This window comes from Epinephelus lanceolatus, chromosome 11 (genome assembly GCF_041903045.1).
Source record: "Epinephelus lanceolatus isolate andai-2023 chromosome 11, ASM4190304v1, whole genome shotgun sequence".
In the NCBI taxonomy this organism is placed as follows: domain Eukaryota; kingdom Metazoa; phylum Chordata; class Actinopteri; order Perciformes; family Serranidae; genus Epinephelus; species Epinephelus lanceolatus.
Window position 1 is genome coordinate 2532841 of NC_135744.1, and position 24143 is coordinate 2556983.

Below are 24143 nucleotides of genomic sequence, written 5' to 3' on the forward strand. Positions count from 1 at the left end.
GTTGCGTCACACTGTTGCAACGCCCAAATTGACAAATATACCTCTCTGTATATGTAGATTGAGAAGGTGTGTGGACACTCTACTAAATAAATGAGTAAATAGAACAAGCAACAATTATCAGATTTATCTGAAGAAAAAATAGTAATGCAAATAATTATACCAGAATGCACAGTACCAGTACAAACAACTCACAGTAAATTATACCAATATGTACAGTATCAGTACAAACAACAGTAGAGACAGTGGAATTATACCAATATGCACATGTAAACAGTCCCGATTCTAGAATAAACAGTACCGTATGGAAACGATGTGGCCGGTTGGAGCTCAAGTTGAATGGGAAACAAAGTTCAGTGTTCACTTAGCTGGGCGTAAAACTCGCTACCCAGTCTACCCAGTGGTTGCGGCGATTTGCGATGCTGGCCAGCTAGGAATTAACTAGCAGCCAGTACAGTACAGTCCTCTCTCGTCTAGCTAACATGTAGCCATGTTATTTACTGATCCATTAAAAAGAAAGCTAGCTGGACATCAGTTTTGAAGCCTCTTTGGTCACGGAGCTCCCTCCATCTCTTGAACGCCTGACTGAGGTTTACTCTTGTTTTTCCTCTTCTTTTATCACTCTCCTTTTTGCTCGTCTTTGCCTCCTCAGACACAGGAGCTCGACTCAATCTCATGCCCAACTCCTCATAAGGACCCGTTCCAGTCCCTGATTGGCTGACCGACCAATTTCGCAATGCATGACGCGTTTCCTGCTGTAAAGCAGATTTTCTTCCGCGAAATTTCGACCCTGGTGTCAGAAGCTTATTACAAAGCCACTAAGTAACCTATGTAAACTCTGATAGTCTGATTTTACTGTGGCCACTACCCTGTGCAGCCCACATTATTCTCATAATGATATATTTAGGAAAAGATGCTATCTGTTGCCTCTTTAAGTCAGTGTTTAAAGTCAATGGGAAATATGATAGTTTGATCTGCAGAAGCAAGTTGTGACAATCCTGAATGTCTTCCCTCACCCAGGTGAGCAGCGAGTTTGAGGCAGCCCCAGATGTCTTCTTCTACCGCATTCCCAACCTGAGCAGAAACCGTCAGTATAGTATCTGGGTGGTGGCTGTCACAGCTGCAGGTCGTGGAAACGCCAGTGAAATCATCACTGTTAAACCCATGGCTGAGGGTAGGTGGAACTGATCTTCAGTACAGTTTGACAGTCAGTGCTGAATGAAGCAGAAATCCTTGTACTGTGTTACACATTTAATCTCAAGGTAGATTGCCTGATTTAGTGGTAAATAAAAAACTAAGAAGTAACCTTCTAAAGGTTTAGAAAAAGAAAAGGAAGAAGAAGAAAAAATATTTTATTAATCCTTAAGGGGAAATTCAATTTTTTCACTCTGTCATATACACAGCGAAATACACACACATGCACAAACAGGACCTATGCATGCATTCAATGGAGAGATGTCAGAGCTATCTTGGACAGGTGCCCCAAGAATTTGGGAGTTCAGTGCCTTGCCTAAGGGCACCTTGACAGTGCTCAGGAGGCAAACTGGCACCTCTCCAGCTTCCAGTCCACACTGGATAATTGGTCTGTATGGGGACTTGAATCAGCGACCCAAGCAAAGTCCATATGGACTGAGGCACTGCCACCCCCAAAACATGTATGCTGCCCAGGAATCAAACCCAGGTTGCAAGAATGGGAATCTCACATGGTACCACTATACCAGCTGTTAATGTCAGCCTGAAAAATAGGCAGATGGTGTCCTCATCCAGAGTACATGCCTGACAGGACTATAATGTGCAAGATGGTATGCATGATTCTGGGACTCCTTCATGTTGAAACACAGGTGCTATAATAACAATGACAGAGGACATTGCAGCATTTGGCAGAAAACTATACCATGTTATTGCAGTTTGTCAGATTTTCATTTTTTAGTAACATTTTAAAACTCCCTTCAGCACATTGTACTAGAAGTTAGAATGCAAACAGGATCCCTTGGTGGGGATTATCCTGCTTCACCTTACCCCAACTCACTTCACCTATGTGTGTGAAGAAGTGGCTTCTTCCTAGTATCTCCTTGTAAGAAGACAGGAAGGGGAGGATCAGCTGAATGTAAATGACCCTGTGTTTGGCCCTGTCAACACTTTACATGCTTGCTGAGAGCTGATAAGCTGATTGCATGCGCTGATAAACCCCATGATGTCTGGAGTCAGGACCCACAGCTCCTATCAGGATGTTCACATCCTGTCTCAGGTCTAGGTGATGGATGTCCCCCCTTCCCTGCTCCACTGCTCAGATGAAGAGAAATACACCATCAGGCTATGGCCTCTGAGCCTGTATCCCTAAAGCTGGATTTATACTTCTAGTTTGAATCAACACCACACCTACTGTGTAGGCTCTGCATTGCCACAGAGCCTACACGTGGACAAGTGCTTTGTCTGCAAATCCTGCGAGTTATAGTTATCAAGACCGATTTGTGTACTTGTGTTTGAAATTGTCTATTACAGTAAGCCATGTTTAATGTGTGTTTTGGGTGTGTTTTGAATCAATTAAAGGAGCTATATGTAAAAAATCTAAAGCAAATAATCGTAAAATCATCCTAATATGTCACAGAGACTAAGGAATAATGTTAATATAACATACTGATCTCACCGACAACAATAGTACAGCCAGAATATTACAGTCCGCAAATCATATTTATGTTTTGAATTTGTGTTTTGGCCTGTTGCGTCACCCACCGCCATCTACCAGTCACACAGTCAGTACAGTCTGAGCATCAGTTACAGTTACGACTGAGCTACAGCAGCACTGCAAGCAGCATTAGCAGTGTCCCTGTACATAGCATTAGCAGCCGGCTCCTCCTCAGCTGTATCCCGGCAGCAGCGTTAGCAGTGTCCCGGTACATAGCATTAGCAGCGGCTCCTCCTCCGCTGTATCCCGGCAGCAGCGTTGCTCGAATGGTCCGCTGGAAAACTGATGATCAAGGACGCGGCGACGCGGCCCTGCCACGGCAGCCGCCCGTGGGCAAACAAATCCGTCTCCAGTGTGCCGCTGTCCAGCAACCTCGAATCTGTAGGGGGGGGGGGGGCGGACACGACTCGCAGCAATATTTTGAATTTGAGTGCAGTAACCATATTGCACATGACCCCATTGCACGTGGATCCATGTCATTGGTCCGATAGCCCATTGGTCCGACATCCCATTAGTCCGATGGTCCGCGGTGCTGAACAGCTCCCGGCGGGCGTATTTCTACCTTGATGGTGCACCGGGGACCGGCTCTGGGTCAGCTGGGAAAGGCTTGAGGCGAAGTAGGCTCACAGCTTATGTGTTTGTCACTTTCTTTTTCATTTTAACCCACACCATGATCTTTTCCTAACCCTAACCAAGTGGTTTTTGTGCCTAAACCTAACCAGACCTTAACCACAGGGCATCATGATGATTTCGAAACGGACTTTGGAACAATGGGTTTAATATTGTCTGAACAATGGGATGTCGGACCAATGGGCTGTCGGACCAATGGGCAGTTCCCATTGTACGTGACCCCAGGTTCATCCATCAACAATGTCAAAAGCATGTACAGTACAAGACAAGACCAAAACATTCAATGATATAAAATACAGTGCAAAAAGGAGTTTGAGTGGGGGACTGTAAGTAATGTGTAGATGGAAGATGAGACTGCAGCAATGCAAAGTCCTGTTCATGATACTTGTTATGCTGTATAGAGAGAATGGATATGAATGAGTAAGGTTATAAAGTGCTGCAGTGCTTATATGAACATTAATAGCTGTTGGTGTAAAAAAAATGAATTATATTAAAGTTACATTAAATTAGGAAGGAGTCTGTCAAGGGTGTGTATGGAAATTGAGGTTGCAACAATGCAAAGACCAGTACAGAATGTTTGTTGGAGTTGTGCTGAGATGGATTGATTTTTTTTTTTTTTTTAAAGTGTGGCAGTATTCATACTAAAGTGCTAGTGTGTCCATACCATTGCACATGACCACAGAGGTGCTTTATACATTAAATTAAATTTATGGATGTCCCGATTCAGCTTTTTCACTTCCGATCCAATACCGATATTACAGCCTTGAGTTTTGGCCAATACCAATACCAATCCGATCCAAGCACGTATTATACATATTCACTTATTTTGTTGTCAGTCATGTTAGAGAAAGTTTGATCAAGTGATATTGCTTTGCAAAAACGTTTAGTCATATGTTGGGACTGTATATGGAAATCTGAATCTAGATCACATATTCTTCTTAATCTTTGAAACTGACCCAATGGGCACTAGCGGAACAAATCAGAGCCGGGCCAGGGGTGGGGCAAATGATCGGGCCCTTTAAACCCAAATAATAAAGCTCATGATAACATCATTTTACAACATACACATGCCCGCAACAGCGGGGCTTACGAGCTTCAGCACCACGGAGAGCGACTATGTCATTTTGAAGTCCATCAAACAGACATGAAGTATAACAAAGTAAGAGAACAACAAAAACATTAGGCTACATGGTCACTAATAATAAAACAACACAGATTCAAAGCAGTTCAGCACCACGGATAGCGACCGCATCATTTTGACACCCACTTTAACTATTTCAACTCAGAGCCTGTATCAGTAGCTATAAAGTTTAGTAAAACTGGCACAGTGGCCCACATGTTCACAAACACAATTTCAATATGAAGTACTATAGGCCTACTCACCACTATTTGAAGGGCATACGACGAGCCTTGCGCTCCGCGAACTCGTCCACGATGCTCTGTATGTCCATTTTCTTTGCTCTCTCATTCTCTGTGGACAACATGGCAAGTCCACTCAGTCTCTCCTGTCCCACTGTGCTCCTCAAGTGGTTTTTAATGAGTTTTAACTTGGAGAATGAGAGCTCAGAGGTTGCAACGGTGACGGGAAGAGTCAAACATAAAAGGAGGGCGGTGCAAACCTCACTGAATGTAGAAGTTACTGCTGGGTGGTTGACAAGGAGCATTTTTGCCAGAGCCGCAACAGACTTTTGCTTTGTTATCTGGTTCCTGAAAGAGGTTCTAAAACAAAGCAGCTGGCCAGGGAAGCTGGGGGCGATGTCCCGACTGTAGTGCTCACTAAGCCGCCGGGCAGCTTGGTGTAACTCCTCATCTCCTGCTTGCAGCAGGGTGTTGGGGTGAATTGCCTCAAACATATTCACAGTTCCATTTAAGCTGGTGAATCTTTGGGACAGTGGCTGGATGATAATATCAAGACAGGCATTGAAAACGTTCACCCGAAAGTTGCTCTCTGCGTCAGTGAGGCGGCTGTCTTCAGAAAGTTCATCAAAGTGACGCTTAACTTTTCTGGCCCTGGTTGCTTCAAACTGCATTTGACTTCCCCATTTTGTAGCTAGAGCAAGAGTGGCAGACTTAGCCTCATCAAATTGCTCCTAAACTCCATCAAAACACTGATGGCGTTTTGCAGAAGAGTAGATGCTTTCAGAATATCTGCGTCCTTAGCTTGCAGTAACTGTGAGGCAGCATTTATACACTCAAGAATCATGGTTTGCATGTTGACCAAAAATATGAAAGAAAATTTGCTTATGGCATTCTTGAGCGCACTTGCTTCACTACACTCCTCTTTTTTGTCACTGGTAAGGGATATTTTGACGAGGGCTTTTATAATGTCTCCATATCTGTGCCTTAACGCAAAAAGCGCATCATGTCGAGATGACCAGCGAGTGGGACAGAGGCGTTTTAATGTGACAGTTCTGCTCTCTGGCGTCATTAACTCACTGAGGAGCACCCACCGTTTGATACTGTGACCAAAAAAGTTGTACAGGTTCTCTACAGTGTCATAGAACTGCTTCACTCCAGGGACATTTTTAACAGAGTCGTTGAGAGCAAGGTTGAGGTTATGAGCAGCGCAATGAACATAACGGGCAAGGGGCTCCCTCTCTGTTATTCTTGCCTGTACGCCTGAATACGCACCACTCAAATTCGCGGCCCCATCATAGCCCTGTCTGCGGCATTTTGACAGATCTATTCCATTTTTCTCTATAGAGCCCAGGATTTGTTTTTCAAGCTCTGACGCTGATGAGCCCACAGTTGCTTCAAAACCCAAAAACACTTCATCTGTATATCTGTTGTAATATCCATGTCATTCTTAACAACAGTTACGTAACAGTACACCTGGCTCAGCTGGTCTATCTTTGACACATCTTGCGTTGTGTCCATGATAATGGAATAAAACGGGGCTTTGTTTATTTCATTAATTATGTCAGCTTTCACATGTTGAGACAGGATGTAAATAATTTCATCTTGAATCTGGTGACTTAGGTATTTCACTGACCCTTCTGGTCGGTTGATTAGCTCTTTCAAAACAGGGTCGTAGCGAGCTAATAACTCGATTATTGACAAAAAGTTGCCAGCATTTCCCTGACCTAGAACTTCCCTGTGCCCCCTGAATGCCAGGTTGCATGAAGCCAGAGTAAAAGTGACATTTACAATGCGCTCCAGGACCTGTCTCCAAAACAAGGCTGCATTACGTACATTCCTCTCCATTTCAGCGGCTATTGTGCTGTTGAGTTTCCACTGCTCGTAGACCATGCACCAAGATGTATTTGCGTGGATTCATGCTTCTCAACTTTGGCAGAAAGTTGTTTCCAGTCTCTTATTTCGTTTACCCATGCATTGTTGTAGTACGGGGCATTTCGGTTGGCAAAAAGCCAGCAAGGCTCACAGTAACAGCAGTCTAATTTGGGGGAATAGCACATCCAGCTGCGGGGAAGTTTCATCCCAACTTTAGTGGTAGAGGTGTAATAACTTTCCGAAAAACACCGATTGTCGTTATCAGTGGGAAATGGACCTTTGGGTCTGCATGGGCCCATCTTAAGGATATATCTTTTAATGTTGGCGTCCTGGATGTTTTCAGCAAAATTGGCCCGATCAGTCGGAAAACATTTCAGAGGAGGGTTTTCATCATCCGAGGTCTGCGTGTCACCTGTAGTGGGAGGAGACCTGCTGCTGCTTTCATTTACAGTGTCCAGCGCGGGTGAGGAGGGGGGGGTGCTGGTCAGGCACCAGGTCTGGCTCTACCCTGGAGCAGCTAGCAACTGCTGAGTCCCTGACATCACCGCTATACCGCCGAGAGAGAAAGAAGAGGATATAAGCTAGGCGGCTGGGCTACTACAATTTACAACCACCAACAGTTTACAACTAACTCACACATTGTGTATAGTGATTGTTAGAATTGCTACCTGTAATTAACCTGGCTCCCTGGCTGTGCTGGCAGTTTTGGCGGACCTGAATCGCTGCCAACAAAAAAGTCGGGTTCATCTCCAGGACAACGAACAAAATACATGTCCAGTTTTTGTAACTTGGCTTTTCCTTGCTCTCTTTTTTCCTTTTCTTTTTGCTTTGCCGCTCCACTTTTATGCTTATATGAAGTGCCACTCATGTTAACTTAGTCCGTAAAAATGCTCCACCTAGTTTGCAATCTGTTGACAAGTGACTGATGATGACGTTGGTGGACGGTTGGTGACGAGTTTTACCCAAAATACACTTGGAGACAATATCGGCGATCCACTTGTAAATTTGCGCGTCATAAAGTTACATGTGAGAGTGAAAATAAAGCCAGTCATGCAGCACAACATTTTATTCAATATTTTACACCTACTACATCACTAAAGTCAGTTGGTCTTGTAAAGTTTTTAGCAACCATGACTCAATCCTGACTGGGGCAACCTATATAACCCCTGTATAAATCTGCATGATGGGTGATGTTAAACAGACTGTGCCCATACTCCGTGCTCCTCTGGGCACAAGTCCGGGCCGGGGGCGTGCCGCCCTCCCAGCACCCCCTGAAGCCCCGCCCCTGCCAATGGGATATTATTTTTGAGGTGAAAGGGATGAAAAGACCCATAATGCAATACAGAATTATGGTCAGTGGGTTTTCTAAATAGTGTAGTATGTAATTTTTTGTCATCGCCTTTATAAATAGTTAAATCCAAGAAGTTAATATTTTCTCTAGAGTGTTTCGTAGACAATTTGATATTTTTATTTGTGTTATTGAGATAATGGTAAAAATCCATGAGGTCATTATGGCTGCCTTTATAAAGAAGAAAAATGTCATCAATAAATCTACAATACATTTTAACATTATCACTGTAAGGATTCTTTTCATGATTAAAGACATATTCCGACTCCCAGAGACCTAAATAAAGGCAGGCATATTCAGGGGCAAAGCTAGCTCCCATATTGGTTCCTTTACATTGTGTAAACAGTCTATCTTGGAACAAGAACACGTTATTTCTCAATATCCATTCGGTCAGCTCTACTATGAAGCCTGTAGGGGGCGTTAATCCATCTCTGTCAGATAGATAGTGATTGACAGCTCTCAGTCCATCAGAGTGATCAATGTTAGTATAAAGTGCCTCAACATCTAAAGTAACCATAAAGTCCCAGAAAACATCATCAACCTGGCACAGTTTATTTAAAACATCATTAGTGTCCCTCACATATGAAGGTAATTTATGAACATAAGGTTTTAAATAATAATCAATCAATCAATCAATCAATCAATTTTATTTATAAAGCCCAATATCACAAATCACAATTTGCCTCACAGGGCTTTACAGCATACAACATCCCTCTGTCCTTTGGACCCTCGCAGCGGATAAGGAAAAACTCCCCAAAAAAAACCCTTTAACGGGGAAAAAAAACGGTAGAAACCTCAGGAAGAGCAACTGAGGAGGGATCCCTCTTCCAGGATGGACAGACGTGCAATAGATTTCGTACAGAACAGATCAGCATAATAAATTAACAGTAATCCGCATGACACAATGAGACAGAGAGAGAGAGAGAGAGAGAGAGAGAGAGAGAGAGACAGGTAATGACAGTAGCTTACAACAACATTATTGAAAGTAATAATATTATAGTTCTGGCTACTGTGGTACAATATGTTGAAAGTATGTATTAATATCTGGCAGTATACATGTGTGACAATAGTCATATGTGTATAATAACAGTAGAAGTATGACTAATGATGGCAGCAGCAGCAGGAGGCATCTGGCAGGACCACGGCAGCAGCACAACCACACACGTCACGCTATCCAGGCACCGCTGCGATGTGAGTTAATCTGAGAGACAGTGGAGCACAAAGGCTCTGGAGAAGAAGCCGAGTTAGTGACATCCAGAATGGCTGAGTTAGCAAGATGCAGTAATAGAATACGAGTGAGTGAGAGAGAGAGAGAGAGGGAGAGAGAGAGAGACAGAGACAGAGAGAGAGGGAGACAGAGAGAGAGAGAGACAGAGACAGAGAGAGAGAGAGACAGAGAGAGACAGAGAAGGTGAGAAGGAGCCCGGTGTATTATAGGGGGTCCTCCGGCAGACTAGGCCTAAGTCAGCCTAACTAGGGGCTGGTACAGGGCAAGCCAGAGCTGGCCCTAACTATAAGCTTTATCAAAGAGGAAAGTCTTAAGTCTAGTCTTAAATGTGGAGACGGTGTCTGCCTCCCGGACCGTAACAGGAAGATGATTCCACAGGAGAGGAGCCTGATAGCTGAAGGCTCTGGCTCCTGATCTACTTTTGGAGACTTTAGGGACCACGAGTAACCCTGCATTCTCAGAGCGCAGTGTTCTGGTGGGATAATATGGCACTATGAGCTCTCTAAGATATGACGGAGCTTGACCATTTAGAGCTTTATAAGTTAAAGATAATCAATAAATTGTGAGGCTGGTTCAGTAAGAGTGCCATTCGCAGATACAATTGGTCTGCCAGGGAGGTTGTCTTTAGGTTCTTTATGCACTTTTGGTAACATGTAGAAAGTAGCAAGTCTTGGATGTTCACATGATAAGAAGCCATGTTCATAGGTGTTAATTCAACCACAATCTTTGGCTCTATTTAAAAGAGCTGTGAGTTCCTCCTTCATATGCTTCATATCCTTCATGTGGACAGCACCCAACAACTCCCATTTGAAGACAAACTCAACAGTGATTTAAAGAAACTTGAGACTACTATCAAGCAGATGAAACTGCAAAAATTCAAGAGAGATGAAGAAGACTACAGCTGTGACCAGGTCTACCTCTGGGATAAGCGACCCAGACGCGCACGCTCTCACCAGCGTTTTCAACCCCTGGCACGTGACAGAAGGGTCTCCTTCAATCTGACCAGCAGTGAGGATTAGCTTCACCAGCCCACTACACCGTCACCTCCTCAGCCCACCAGATCATCTTCTTTTTTGGAGGACGAGTGGCCAAGCCTACAAGCACGACCCCCACGCGCAAGACGCGCAGAGGACGGAAGAAAAAGAGGTCCCCCACCGGAGCGACCTTTACGCAGGACGGGTCTGCGGAGCGGGACCCAGACGCACAAAGCACAGTAGTCAACCTCTCCCCCGTAGAGCTGACCACACATCAGACCAAGGTACTGTCTAAGGGTTTATTCTTCGCCCCCACTTATCATGCCAACCACTTTGATACAAGAATCGATTTATTCAGATTCTATAGGAATTTACACCTCAAAGTGTGGTATTCCCAGAGGCAACCTGGTGACCACACTCCCCAGCCTCCTCCCTCTACCTCGGAAAAGACTTTTAAACCCAAGTCCCAATTTTTCCCTCTGAGCAACAACCCCAGCTTGGTGGCGACTAAAAAAGTCGACTATGATATTAAAAACTGTTTGACGAACGCCTCCCACCCCCACATAAACATAATCTGACCCACCCTGAATGTACAGCTTTAAATGAACTTCAGAACAATAAAGACATTATTATAAAAAGAGCTGATAAGGGTGGAGTTGTGGTGGTGTGGTGTTGTGATAAATATATCCATGAAGCTAATCGCCAACTACAAAACACCCAGTATTATACTGAACTTAGTTTGAATCCTCTCCTGCATATGAAGGAGGAACTCACAGCTCTTTTAAATAGAGCCAAAGACTGTGGTTGGATTAACACCTATGAACATGGCTTCTTATCATGTGAACATCCAAGACTTGCTACTTTCTACATGTTACCAAAAGTGCATAAAGAACCTAAAGACAACCCCCCTGGCAGACCAATTGTATCTGCGAATGGCACTCTTACTGAACCAGCCTCACAATTTATTGATTATTATTTAAAACCTTATGTTTATAAATTACCTTCATATGTGAGGGATACTAATGATGTTTTAAATAAACTGTGCCAGGTTGATGATGTTGTCTGGGACTTTATGGTTACTTTAGATGTTGAGGCACTTTATACTAACATTGATCACTCTGATGGACTGAGAGCTGTCAATCACTATCTATCTGACAGAGATGGATTGACGCCCCCTACAGGCTTCATAGTAGAGCTGACCGAATGGATATTGAGAAATAACGTGTTCTTGTTCCAAGATAGACTGTTTAGACAATGTAAAGGAACCAGTAGTATTATTACTTTCATTAATGTTGTTGTAAGCTACTGTCATTACCTGCATCTCTCTCTCTCTCTCTCTCTCTCTCTCTCTCTCTGTCTCATTGTGTCATATGGATTACTGTTAATTTATTATGCTGATCTGTTCTGTACGACATCTATTGCACCTCTGTCCGTCCTGGAAGAGGGATCCCTCCTCAGTTGCTCTTCCTGAGGTTTCTACCGTTTTTTTTCCCCGTTAAAGGGGTTTTTTTGGGGGAGTTTTTCCTTATCCGCTGTGAGGGTCTTAAGGACAGAGGGATGTCGTATGCTGTAAAGCCCTGTGAGGCAAATTGTGATTTGTGATATTGGGCTTTATAAATAAAATTGATTGATTGATTGATTGAGTATGGGAGCTAGCTTTGCCCCTGAATATGCCTGCCTTTATTTAGGTCTCTGGGAGTCGGTATATGTCTTTAATCATGAAAAGACTCCTTACAGTGATAATGTTAAAATGTATTGTAGATTTATTGATGACATTTTTCTTCTTTATAAAGGCAGCCATAATGACCTCATGGATTTTTACCATTATCTCAATAACACAAATAAAAATATCAAATTGTCTACGAAACACTCTAGAGAAAATATTAACTTCTTGGATTTAACTATTTATAAAGGGGATGACAAAAAATTACATACTACACTATTTAGAAAACCCACTGACCGTAATTCTTTATTGCATTATGGGTCTTTTCATCCCTTTCACCTCAAAAATAATATCCCATTGGGTCAATTTCAAAGATTAAGAAGAATATGTGATCTAGATTCAGATTTCCATACACAGTCCCAACATATAACTAAACCCTTTTGGATAGATCATATAACAAGACTACTATTTCTACAGCTCAGACCAAGGCAGCTTCCATCAGATGCCACCATCTCCTACAACAGTCCAACAGACAGAAAAAAGATACATTAGGTGTTTATTTTGTTACATGTTACAGCAAACAAGCTCAGCAGATTAAAAAGATTATTTCTTCAAATTGGGATATTCTCAGAAGTGACCCCTCTCTTTCAGAGGTTTTTCAATCTCCTCCCACTTTTTGTCATAAAAGAGCCCCTACTATAAAAGACAGGCTTATGCACAGCTATCTGCCAGTAAAGAAGGGAGACAGCTGGCTCAAGAGGCCTAAGGGTACTTTTAAATGTATGCAAACTAACTGTAACCACTGTTCCAATATCATACAACAGAAAGAATTTATAGATTTTAAAACTAAGAAAACATATAAAAATACACACTTTATCAACTGTAACTCCACATATGTAGTGCACCGTCTTAGCTGCCCGTGTGGCTGTTTTTACATTGGGAGCACAAAAAGACGCGTAAAAGACAGAGTGGCAGAACATAAATATGCTATAAGAATCAACAATAATGATTATCCTATGGCATGCCACTTTCATAATGTTCATAATAATAATGACAGCCTACTAAAAGTGGAAGGGATTGAATATATGGAACAGTCAATTAGAGGAGGAGACCGTCTTAATAAATTATTACAGAGAGAAACATTTTGGAATTTTAAATTTGATGCCTTGGTGTATCCTGGTCTCAGTGAGGAGATAGATTTTAGACCTTTTCTGTAAATGTATTCCTTGTAATGTTGTGTGTGTTGAAGATTATATATGACCTAATTTTCTCTTTTTTCTCTTTATTGCTCACGGAATATTTACTTATCCGATAGTCTGTTTCTAAATATTTGAATATATGATATGCTTGTATAATGTAGTCTTAAGAGTCAAATTGATTGATTGACTGATTACCTATATAAGTAATTAGTACACCTGAGTCGGTTTGTCTCTTTCACGCCCTTACGAAGACCCTGTGTGGTCGAAACCGGTCGGCGTTTCGTAGTTATTTTATATTGGCATGCCCTAATCAATAAAGGCATTTTATAATATCCTTGGCTTTGTCGGTGTGCCTGAATCAAAGTTTTAGTATTGTTTTTCCTGTGAGTGACCAATTAGTGAAGCAGTACTCAATATGTGAGAAGAACATGGAGTGTATGAACATTCTCGCTTCTTCTTCAGTTAGTAGTGATCTTATTTGTCATAAGTTACTCAAGTTAAATTTAACTGTTCTGGTGATTTTCTTAACATGATTTTTGAATGACAGAGTTGGATCTAAAATGACACTGAGATACTTGAATTCTTTGACGAGTTCAAGCTCTTCACTGTTTAAAAAAATATTAGAATGGCTGATTTCAGTTTTGTGTTTCGAAAACATCATGCAGACAGTTTTTTTGGTGTTTAACGTTAGACAAGAGTTAGTTAGCCATTCCTGTATAGGGATCAGGGCCAAAGTCAGAATACGGGAAACCTCTTGTGGGCTTTTAGCTTTAGTCAGGATCTCTGCGTCATCTGCGTACATCACAATATCAACATTCTTACAGGCATTTGGTAAGTCATTAATAAATAACGAAAAAAGAATGGGTCCAAGTATAGATCCTTGTGGGACCCCTACCGTACATTCAAGATACGGTGATTTGATATCATCAACAGAGATATGTTTTCTTTCAGACAGATATGATTTCATCCATAATTTAGAGCGTTCAGAAAAATTAAATGAATTCAGTTTAGCGATGAGAATTTGATGGTTGACAGTATCGAAAGCCTCTTTTAGATCCAGAAAGACGGCTCCTACACAAGCACTTTTGTCAAGAGAGTTTTTGACCTTTTCTAATAACACACTGATAGCTGATTCCATTGAGTGGTGAGCCTGAAAACCAAACTGCATCGGGTGCAGGAGAGAATTATCAATGTTCAGATGATTAATTATTTGTTTCACAACCCATTTCTCCATGGCTTTTGATGTTACTGGAAGAATGCTGATTGGGCGGTAATTAGCCATGTCTGTCTGATCTCCAGATTTGTAAATAGGAGTGACTGTGGCTATCTTCCAAGCCGATGGTACAGTTGATTGATTAATTGATTGATTTATCATGGGTGTAATTGGGCATACCGAGGAATCCCTGTGTGCTTTTAGATAATTAGTGTCAAGTCCGTATACAGTACAGGCCAAAAGTTTGGACACACCTTCTCATTCAATGCGTTTTCTTTATTTTCATGACTATTTACATTGTAGATTCTCACTGAAGGCATCAAAACTATGAATGAACACATGTGGAGTTATGTACTTAACAAAAAAAGGTGAAATAACTGAAAACATGTTTTATATTCTAGTTTCTTCAAAATAGCCACCCTTTGCTCTGATTACTGCTTTTCACACTCTTGGCATTCTCTCGATGAGCTTCAAGAGGTAGTCACCTGAAATGGTTTTCCAACAGTCTTGAAGGAGTTCCCAGAGGTGTTTAGCACTTGTTGGCCCCTTTGCCTTCACTCTGCGGTCCAGCTCACCCCAAACCGTCTCGATTGGGTTCAGGTCCGGTGACTGTGGAGGCCAGGTCATCTGCCACAGCACTCCATCACTCTCCTTCTTGGTCAAATAGCCCTTACACAGCCTGGAGGTGTGTTTGGGGTCATTGTCCTGTTGAAAAATAAATGATCGTCCAACTAAACGCAAACCGGATGGGATGGCATGTCGCTGCAGGATGCTGTGGTAGCCATGCTGGTTCAGTGTGCCTTCAATTTTGAATAAATCCCCAACAGTGTCACCAGCAAAACACCCCCACACCATCACACCTCCTCCTCCATGCTTCACAGTGGGAACCAGGCATGTGGAATCCATCCGTTCACCTTTTCTGCGTCTCACAAAGACACGGCGGTTGGAACCAAAGATCTCAAATTTGGACTCATCAGACCAAAGCACAGATTTCCACTGGTCTAATGTCCATTCCTTGTGTTTCTTGGCCCAAACAAATCTCTTCTGCTTGTTGCCTCTCCTTAGCAGTGGTTCCCCAGCAGCTATTTGACCATGAAGGCCTGATTGGCGCAGTCTCCTCTTAACAGTTGTTCTAGAGATGGGTCTGCTGCTAGAACTCTGTGTGGCATTCATCTGGTCTCTGATCTGAGCTGCTGTTAACTTGCCATTTCTGAGGCTGGTGACTCGGATGAACTTATCCTCAGAAGCAGAGGTGACTCTTGGTCTTCCTTTCCTGGGTCGGTCCTCATGTGTGCCAGTTTCGTTGTAGCGCTTGATGGTTTTTGCGACTCCACTTGGGGACACATTTAAAGTTTTTGCAATTTTCCGGACTGACTGACCTTCATTTCGTAAAGTAATGATGGCCACTCGTTTTTCTTTAGTTAGCTGATTGGTTCTTGCCATAATATGAATTTTAACAGTTGTCCAATAGGGCTGTCGGCTGTGTATTAACCTGACTTCTGCACAACACAACTGATGGTCCCAACCCCATTGATAAAGCAAGAAATTCCACTAATTAACCCTGATAAGGTACACCTGTGAAGTGGAAACCATTTCAGGTGACTACCTCTTGAAGCTCATGGAGAGAATGCCAAGAGTGTGCAAAGCAGTAATCAGAGCAAAGGGTGGCTATTTTGAAGAAACTAGAATATAAAACATGTTTTCAGTTATTTCACCTTTTTTTGTTAAGTACATAACTCCACATGTGTTCATTCATAGTTTTGATGCCTTCAGTGAGAATCTGCAATGTAAATAGTCATGAAAATAAAGAAAACGCATTGAATGAGAAGGTGTGTCCAAACTTTTGGCCTGTACTGTACATCCATAGCTTTGGAACTTTTTAAACCATCAATGGACCACCTACATGTGTAGGCTACGGAGTACGCTCTGCATAGAGTTGACGCACAATTATAAATCTGTCTTTTGAGGCGGATTTGAACTCGGTAAGTTAAAGGGTTAGGGAGTAAATAAAAGGACAATAAATGTAAAAAAAAAAAAAGACTTTCTGAAATCATTTCAACAACAACACATCAATTGGTTACTGCATCTCCTCTGTGCACTGATGAAAATATTTTATTATTGTATTTATGTAGCTCCAGCTCGGATCCTGACCTTCAACAGGACAGTAACAACCCCCTGGATGAGGGACATTGTGCTGCCCTGTAAAGCAGTGGGTGATCCATCCCCAACCATCAAGTGGCTGAAAGAGATGTGAGTACGGTTTAAGGTGTTGCAGTAGGTGTTAGATAGATAGATAGATAGATAGATAGATAGATAGATAGATAGATAGATAGTGTATTGGCATTGGATGCAAAGTGATTCCACAGTGACCCGACTGATCATTCACAGATTGAAAACATCGCAATGTCATGTCCGACAAAGTCACTATAAAGAAGGGTGTCTAAAGGATCTGTCTGGGACCCTTGCTTTTTTTTAGTTTATATTAATCATATTTGTGATAAGTTCAAATTCTGTAAATACCATTTGTATGCAGATGACACTGTCATGTACTCCTGTGCACCCACTGCAGATATAGCAGATTTTTAAATCTGCAGACTGATTGTAACACCCTGCAATGTGCCCCTACTGATCTGAAACTGCTTTTAAACCCAACCAAAACTAATATTATGACTTTCTCCCCTGGGCAAACAAAGGTTCCAACCCTTTTCATCAATACTCTTGATGATGTCTCAATTTAATCTGTTATAATAATATAAATAGATAATTATAAATATTTGGAAATTTGGTTGGACAAAAGCCTCAGTTTTAAACATCATATTGACTATCTTGAAAGGAAATTAAAATTCACACTTAGCTTTCTGTGCAGGCTATATGACTAAATCTAGCTTCAGGACCCATAATTGTAACTTATACCGCAACTTATACAGCAAGGTAGGATGGCCATCCCTCACTTTGTGTAGAAACAACACTGGCACTGCCAGAAGTTTTTATCTTGCAAAGCAGCCATAACTTCAGGTCACACAAATAGCTTCATTTTAAAGTGCCTTTTACCAGCACAGAGACAGTCCCTGGTCCTGGAATGATCTGCAGATCAAGCTAAAACTCGAAACTTGTTGAAAAATGCTCACTAAAGTGCTCTTCTGGAAGCCAAAACACACACTAAATTGCCTTCCTGGGAGCCAAAACACACGCTTCAGTACCCTCCTGGGAGCCCAAACGCACGCTAAAGTGCCCTCCTGGGAGCCAAAACGCGCGATAAAGTGACCTTTTTTCTTTTCGCCCCTGCCCTTCAAAAAAAGGTAGAATTTTTCTTTTCCAATTTACCATGTGACACTTAAGCCCCTTTTACACTGCCAGATTTTCTACGAATGTTGGGCCATTTTGCTGGCAAGCTGCAAGCCTTTAGAAACAGCTGGATTGGCGAGCTGATCCGAGGTGCCCAATTTTCCACCTCGTAGGGTAGTCAAATTGGCGGAACCCTTTTAGTTTAAACAGACCGAGGCAGCCTTCCGCAACAGGAGGGGCTGTTGAAGACTTGTGGGAGGAGCTGTTGATGACGCCGCATGTGCGTGCAGCTTGTAGCAAGAGAGAAACGCAAACCTGATGGACACTGTAGAGATGACCAACTGGGGAGACAAGGAATTGCATGCCCTCCTTGCCCTCGCAAACATAGAGGCTATTAACCGTCAAATGACGAGGACGGTGAAGAACGGGCCGATTTACAAGAGAAAGCACAGAGCTCCCAAAGGAGCTCCCGAAGGCCTGACCAGCCGTGGCTTCCCTCCAACGTCACTGTTTATGTCCCACGCTGAGCAATACGTTTTGTTTCTTGCTCACGCCCCCCATTGCCCCAAAAAAGGCGCATTCTGTATAAACAAAAGTAGGTAGGCAGCATTTTGCTGCACCCGATTTTGGTTTTGTACCGCCAATGCTGAAAAAAGACTGATTGGGCTTTCCTGCAAATTTGCACAATACCTATATAAAAAGGGCTTGTGAATGTATTGCTAATTCTAACACCTCTATGGTTTAGCAACGGAACCCCAGCACCTGTTGTGATTGACAGCCGACGCAGCGTCCACGGTAATGGCAGCCTTGTTATTCGCACGGTGAAAGCAGAGGATTCTGGGAACTACACTTGTGTGGCCAGTAACAGCTTTGGGTCAGACAAAATCGTCCTCAACCTGCAGGTTCAAGGTAAGACACAACATGTGTGTGTACCAACCCTTAACAGCTCATGCCCATCAGAATTTCGAACACATACACACGGGTGATGTTTTGAGCACGCTTTACCTGTTGATTGGTGGTAATACATTTATACACCTAGCTAATGCTCTTTTTGCGATGTGTGATGACTCATTTCTTGGCCTGTCCTTCAGTTCCACCTGACCAACCTCGCCTCACAGTGACCAAAACAACTACCACCTCAATTACCCTCTCCTGGATCCCTGGAGACAACGGAGGCAGCTCCATAAGAGGTCAGACAGAAACATCCCTGTCTTTTTTCACTAATTTTGTTTCTGTTTTTTTTTTTGTTGTTGTTTTTTACCGTTATCATTCTTCTTTCAGTTTTCTTTGCTGTTCATAAACATTGATTTTCTCATGTGTTCTTTTCCAGGCTACATTCTGCAGTACTCGGAGGACAACAGTGAGCAATGGGGCAACTTTGCCATCAGTCCCAGTGAACGCTCCTATCGGCTAGAGAACCTTAAGTGTGGCACCTGGTACAAGTTCACACTTACAGCCCAGAATGCAGTGGGGCCAGGGCGCATAAGTGAGATCATTGAAGCAAAGACTCACGGGAAAGGTAAAACCAAAGAGGCACATAAGTTATACAGTTGATCATTTACATTTTGAGTGATTTTTCTTAAATTAAAACATCATCAAAGTGTTTTATTAATTGGGGGATTCATATATCTAGTGGCAGCAAATTTGACAATACTTTACCTATTCATTGATAAGACTTTTTAGAGGCTTTATTTGTTGCCATAGATAGATATTTGATATTTTCTCAGCAAGCTTGTAGTCATGAAATAAACACAGCCTGGTTTGTAGTTGTTTAAAATACCATATTACATCTTTCTAAATAAGATTGAAAACAAAGTAACGTACCCACCAAGCAACAATTCAGACTCAGAGACAAAAGTCAAAAGATAACAAAAATTTAATGGAATGTTAGTAAAGTAAAAATTTCACCAAACAAAAACACCACAAAAATACAGGGATAGAGAGTGGACAGGCAGAGAAATCAGGGTTCATGTCCAAACACACAATCTTCAGAGGCTGGCGTACGACTGGAGATGAGACCTGAAGCACAGGAGACAGCACTCAGGAAAAAAGAGGTGACGAAAAGGCAAAAACAGGCAGCAAAAGCATTCACAGAGATTCTTCAGAGTCGGAGTAGTTATCACTAAGGGAAACAGACAATTTGACGAATACTGGAAGTTGAACTGGAGTCTTTATAGTGAGCAGGCAGGTGACTAGGCTGATTGACGGCGGGTGTGCAGTGGAGGCAGTGGAGGCAGAGAAGGCGGGGACGAACAGGAGAGGGAGAGTGGCCAGCCATGCCCTGCAGCAAGAGAGAGACTAACAGACAGGGGAGAGAGAGACCAACAATAAACACTTGGGAGAGGGAAAACACAAGAAACATGAGGAAGGGGGGTTAGGACTGCCAATACCCAATATAAACACATATCGCTTTTTTCTTTGTTAAAAATTTTACTGAACTAATAATGGACCAGTTCACTGCTATATGTAATGTAAAAATAAAAAGTTACATTATGTTTACATTTTATTGGAGCTGAAATGATCAGTCCGTTAATGGAATTGTAAGCAAAAATGCTGAGCATTCATAGGCTACATCTCAGTTTCGATTCCAAATGTATACCTTTGCTGGTTTTATTTGTCTTCTACAATAATAGGTCAGGTTTTGCATTGCTGGTCAAACAAAAAAAGACGACATCTTGGTCCATAAAGAACACTTTTCTGACATTTTCTTAGACCAAATGATTCATTGAGTCAATGATCAACAGATTAATTGATAAATAATTGTTAGCTGAAGCCCTACATTTTTTTTCTCGTTACTTGTAATTGTTAAATGTTGGGCAGATCTGCCACGGTTTAAAGTTTTTTACCTTCTCCAGTGTTCATGCTTACTAACCAATAACATTGAGGCTTTCTTTCTATTCTCTCTATAGAACCTCAGTACTCTAAAGACCAGGAGCTCTTCACTAGCATCAACGCCACTCGCGTCAAGCTCAACCTGAATGGCTGGAATAATGGTGGATGCCCCATCACCTCCTTCACCTTGGAGTATCGGTCTGTAGACTCACCCACATGGACCACGGCACAGCGCACCTCCCTCACCAAGAGCTACATCCTGTATGACCTGCAGGAGGCCACTTGGTATGAGCTGCAGATGAAAGTCTACAACAGCGCCGGCTATGCTGAAAAGAGAGTCAAGTTTGCAACGCTCAGCTATGATGGCAGTGAGTTAACACAATCACAAGGGACAATAGCGTTTCCAACTCATTTCTTTGCAGGGAACAGAGTCTCTGAAATATCTGTCCACTGCTGAAAGTGGCAGGGAAGTGTACCTGTGTCATTCACCGGCTGCTCCAGAGGCAGTATAACATGAACGCTTACACTCTGATGATTGAACAAGTAGAGAATCTGTGATACAATACCAAAGCTTCCAGTAATTATCACACACTGAGTCTGGCTCACAGTAGTAGTTTAAATAAATCTTTTTTTTCTGTCAATGGCAGAGCTGTGGCTCAAGGTGACTGAGGCTACCTTGATGAACTGGGTAATGAGCACATTTTGTGCATTTCATGATTTGTGTTACTGATTTAGCACCTCCATCACATGCCTTCCGAATGCCACCACATGAGTTCAATCATTTTATGATCTCCTTTGAGATAAAGGGTGCTGCCAGCTTACATTGCATCCTAGGAGTTCACTGGAAAATAAAGATGATCAGGTATGGTCCTGAGGACCAACCCTTCACTTCCTCATTCACTAACATCCTGGAGCTGTTGAAGAGAACAGTCAGGCTAATAATTTAGCTAAGGGTGGGTTCATTTGCATGTAAGTACAGTTTAGCAGAATAAGAACCAGAGGCCTGTACTACGAAGCCAGTTCAACTAACCCAGGATATCTTCTGGCTATCTGGTTTGACTAACCCTAACATTGGCTGTCTGGATAACTAGTACTGTGAAGCTGGCTATTAACTAGTTCAGTCAACTCTGGGTTTTTTCTATCCAGCTACAAGCACGTTCATGTAAAAGGGGCTAGGATGTTAATTATGAGCGGCATCATCAGAACCATGAATGAAGTAGGCTGCTTCATATGATATGAGATGAAACTGCAGTGACAACGTTAAGGTTACTAGACAATAAAATGTCAGTAGCACGGGAGGCAAATCATAAACTGTACTCTTAAAACGGAAAATCTAGACACATTGAAAACACTATCCTTATCCGAGACTAAAATTACATGCAGGTATCACTACCTACTATCGCTATGGGATGTATGTGACATTAGTGTAGAGTATTTTTTTTACTGTTTAATTGGATAATGATAATACTACTTTGAATATCTCACACAAAACACTTTAAAGTGATACCAGACTGTTTCTGCTGCTGAAGTAAAGGGTGGAAAAGTAGTTAATGACTGATGAGGTCTATCTGACTGAAATGTGGCATTTATAATAACGGGAGCTAATTAACATTGTGTGGATTATTTTACTGATGAAATATCTGTTTAATGCTCGTTCTCATCACACAGGTGTTTCATAATATTTTTAGCTGCAGTGATGGAATCAGAGTGTAAAAGCAGAACCACTGTCAGCGATTACTGTGGACTAAAATAAACTTAAATTAACTTAATTTCAAATACTGTCAAAATCATGTGTTTAATGTTGTAAATGATCTCTGTGTTTGTTAGAAGCTCTGTTTTTAAAACCAGTGGAAATAGAGCCCTGGAAATATTAAATGATTTTACTGACCTATAACAGCACACAGGCTCCTCCTTTTTACCTGTCACTCCAGACTTTCATTCATGGATACTTTTTTCTTCAGTGATCTGATTGGTCAGACGTCGGGATGTTGACAGGTTGTGATCCGATACCCTGAAGTTAACCTTCTCTGGAGCAGGTTAGCTGTTCTTGTATATATTACCACAGTGATTTATCCCAGTAAAAAGAGAACCAGCTTCATAGTACTGAAAACCCAGAGTTAACCCTGTAGTTACCTTGCTAACTCCAAATCCTGCTTCGTAGTACAGGACTCAGGTTTCTAATTGAGACAGGTGTTTATTTGTCAAAATGTGTAGCTACACTGGGCTGGTAAAAAGGACTGGACATTTAACTGGGACTCTGCTTTTAATTAAAGTTTTACAGTAAGTATAAACTGGTATGGCATAAAGAGAACAGGCAGGTATACGAAGTGGGGAAACAAGCCACAAATGCAGACAACCTTACAACTGACAGAGAAAATACACAGGGGACTAATTAACCGACTAGAAAAATGCACCTAGTAGAGTGTAGATCTCCACCAGATAGTCACCTGAGCTGATTGCAGCCACTCTAGACAATTACTGTAATTCCAGCAATTCCTTCTATGTTTTTGGACGTTACCTTTTGAGCCACGGAGAGGGCCAAATTTTAGCATGCAACACCCGCTTTTGCTGGTTGTTTTTGGCTCAGCCAATTTTCCAGGCAAACTTGTGGCATGCCCCAGCAGGTTGAAATGAGTGAGGAGTCAGCAGTCAAAAAAACAAAAAAAGATTTTTTTTTTTTTTTTAACAATTGTGAATCACTGCAACCACAAGAGGTCCTGAAGCATACAATCATAAATGTGCACACAAAATATAAAGTTGATTAGTCCAGCAGTTGGTGAGATCAGTTGTGGACAGACAGATACACACACATGGGCAGACACAGCTAAACACATAAAATGAAAAATATCAGACAGTAAAAAACACGGGCAGGAAATAAAACAAGACATGATACATGAGGAGAGTGACTTTCAAAATAAAACAGGAAAGAGACTACAGACAAACTCTGCGAACATGGCAGGAACATAATGATGATGATTTTTTGGAAGAAAATGATAAACTCTTAGCTTGAGCTGCTACTAATTTTTGCACAATAAAACTGATTTAGCCTATCATTAATGACACAAATCAAATGCTTTTTTTCAGGATCCCTACAATGCTGACAATTGCTGCAGTTGTTCCCTCTGATATATATGATGTCTTAACTCCCATGCCGGCTTAGCACCAATATCTGTCATAACACATACCATATGACTTCTGCGCAGGTACCATTGCACCTTTGGTGAAGGCACCCAATGTGAGCGAGGACAACTCTGGGGGTGGTGAAGGTTTGAAGATGATGGTGACCATTTCCTGTGTGTTGGTGGGCATTGTTGTTATTTTCATCGGGCTGCTGGTGCTGAGGAGGAGGAGGAGGGAGCAGAGGCTGAAGAGGCTCCGAGGTGAGATGAGTAAGGTCATCTAATATGACAGATTTTAGCCTGTGTTCTCATATGTTCAACAAGTTAAATTCTATTTCTCTGTTTGTTTTCCAGATGCAAAAAGTTTGGCTGAGATGCTCATGAGGTAAGAAGCAACTTCACTGCTCGGCCATTATCGAGACACTGTACTGTTGTCTGATGAGAATAATTACGAGTTTCTGATAATTACGTTTTTTTTGTGTGTGTGTGTGTGTGTTTGTGTTTTGTGCTCCCCAGTAAAAACACACGCCCAGCAGAGCCAATTAATAAACAGCAACAGACGCTCCGCATGCACATTGACATTCCCAGAGCCCAGCTCCTGATTGAGGAGAGAGATACCATGGAAACTGTTGGTGAGTTCATCACTAGTGTGTACACAGTAGTGTTTTGCTGCCATACAAGAAACTGCACTTGTTTTTAGTGTATACAGCAAATTAACCTGGTTGCCACGGCATTTCT

The 24143-nt window shown here is 42.0% G+C and overlaps 1 protein-coding gene across 2 annotated transcripts in view; it reads left to right on the plus strand.

The window, feature by feature from the left end:
* The window catches only part of LOC117265132 (cell adhesion molecule DSCAM), a 338323-nt gene that overhangs the window by 289917 nt on the left and 24263 nt on the right, over positions 1–24143 (plus strand). For both annotated transcript variants that reach the window (XM_033639553.2, XM_033639556.2), the window contains exons 21-29: positions 1018–1171; positions 16302–16419; positions 18200–18363; positions 18546–18644; positions 18785–18973; positions 20364–20654; positions 23490–23666; positions 23760–23790; positions 23922–24037. In XM_033639553.2, coding sequence (XP_033495444.1) covers positions 1018–1171; positions 16302–16419; positions 18200–18363; positions 18546–18644; positions 18785–18973; positions 20364–20654; positions 23490–23666; positions 23760–23790; positions 23922–24037 — 1339 coding nt within the window. The remainder of the gene's footprint in view (positions 1–1017; positions 1172–16301; positions 16420–18199; positions 18364–18545; positions 18645–18784; positions 18974–20363; positions 20655–23489; positions 23667–23759; positions 23791–23921; positions 24038–24143) is intronic.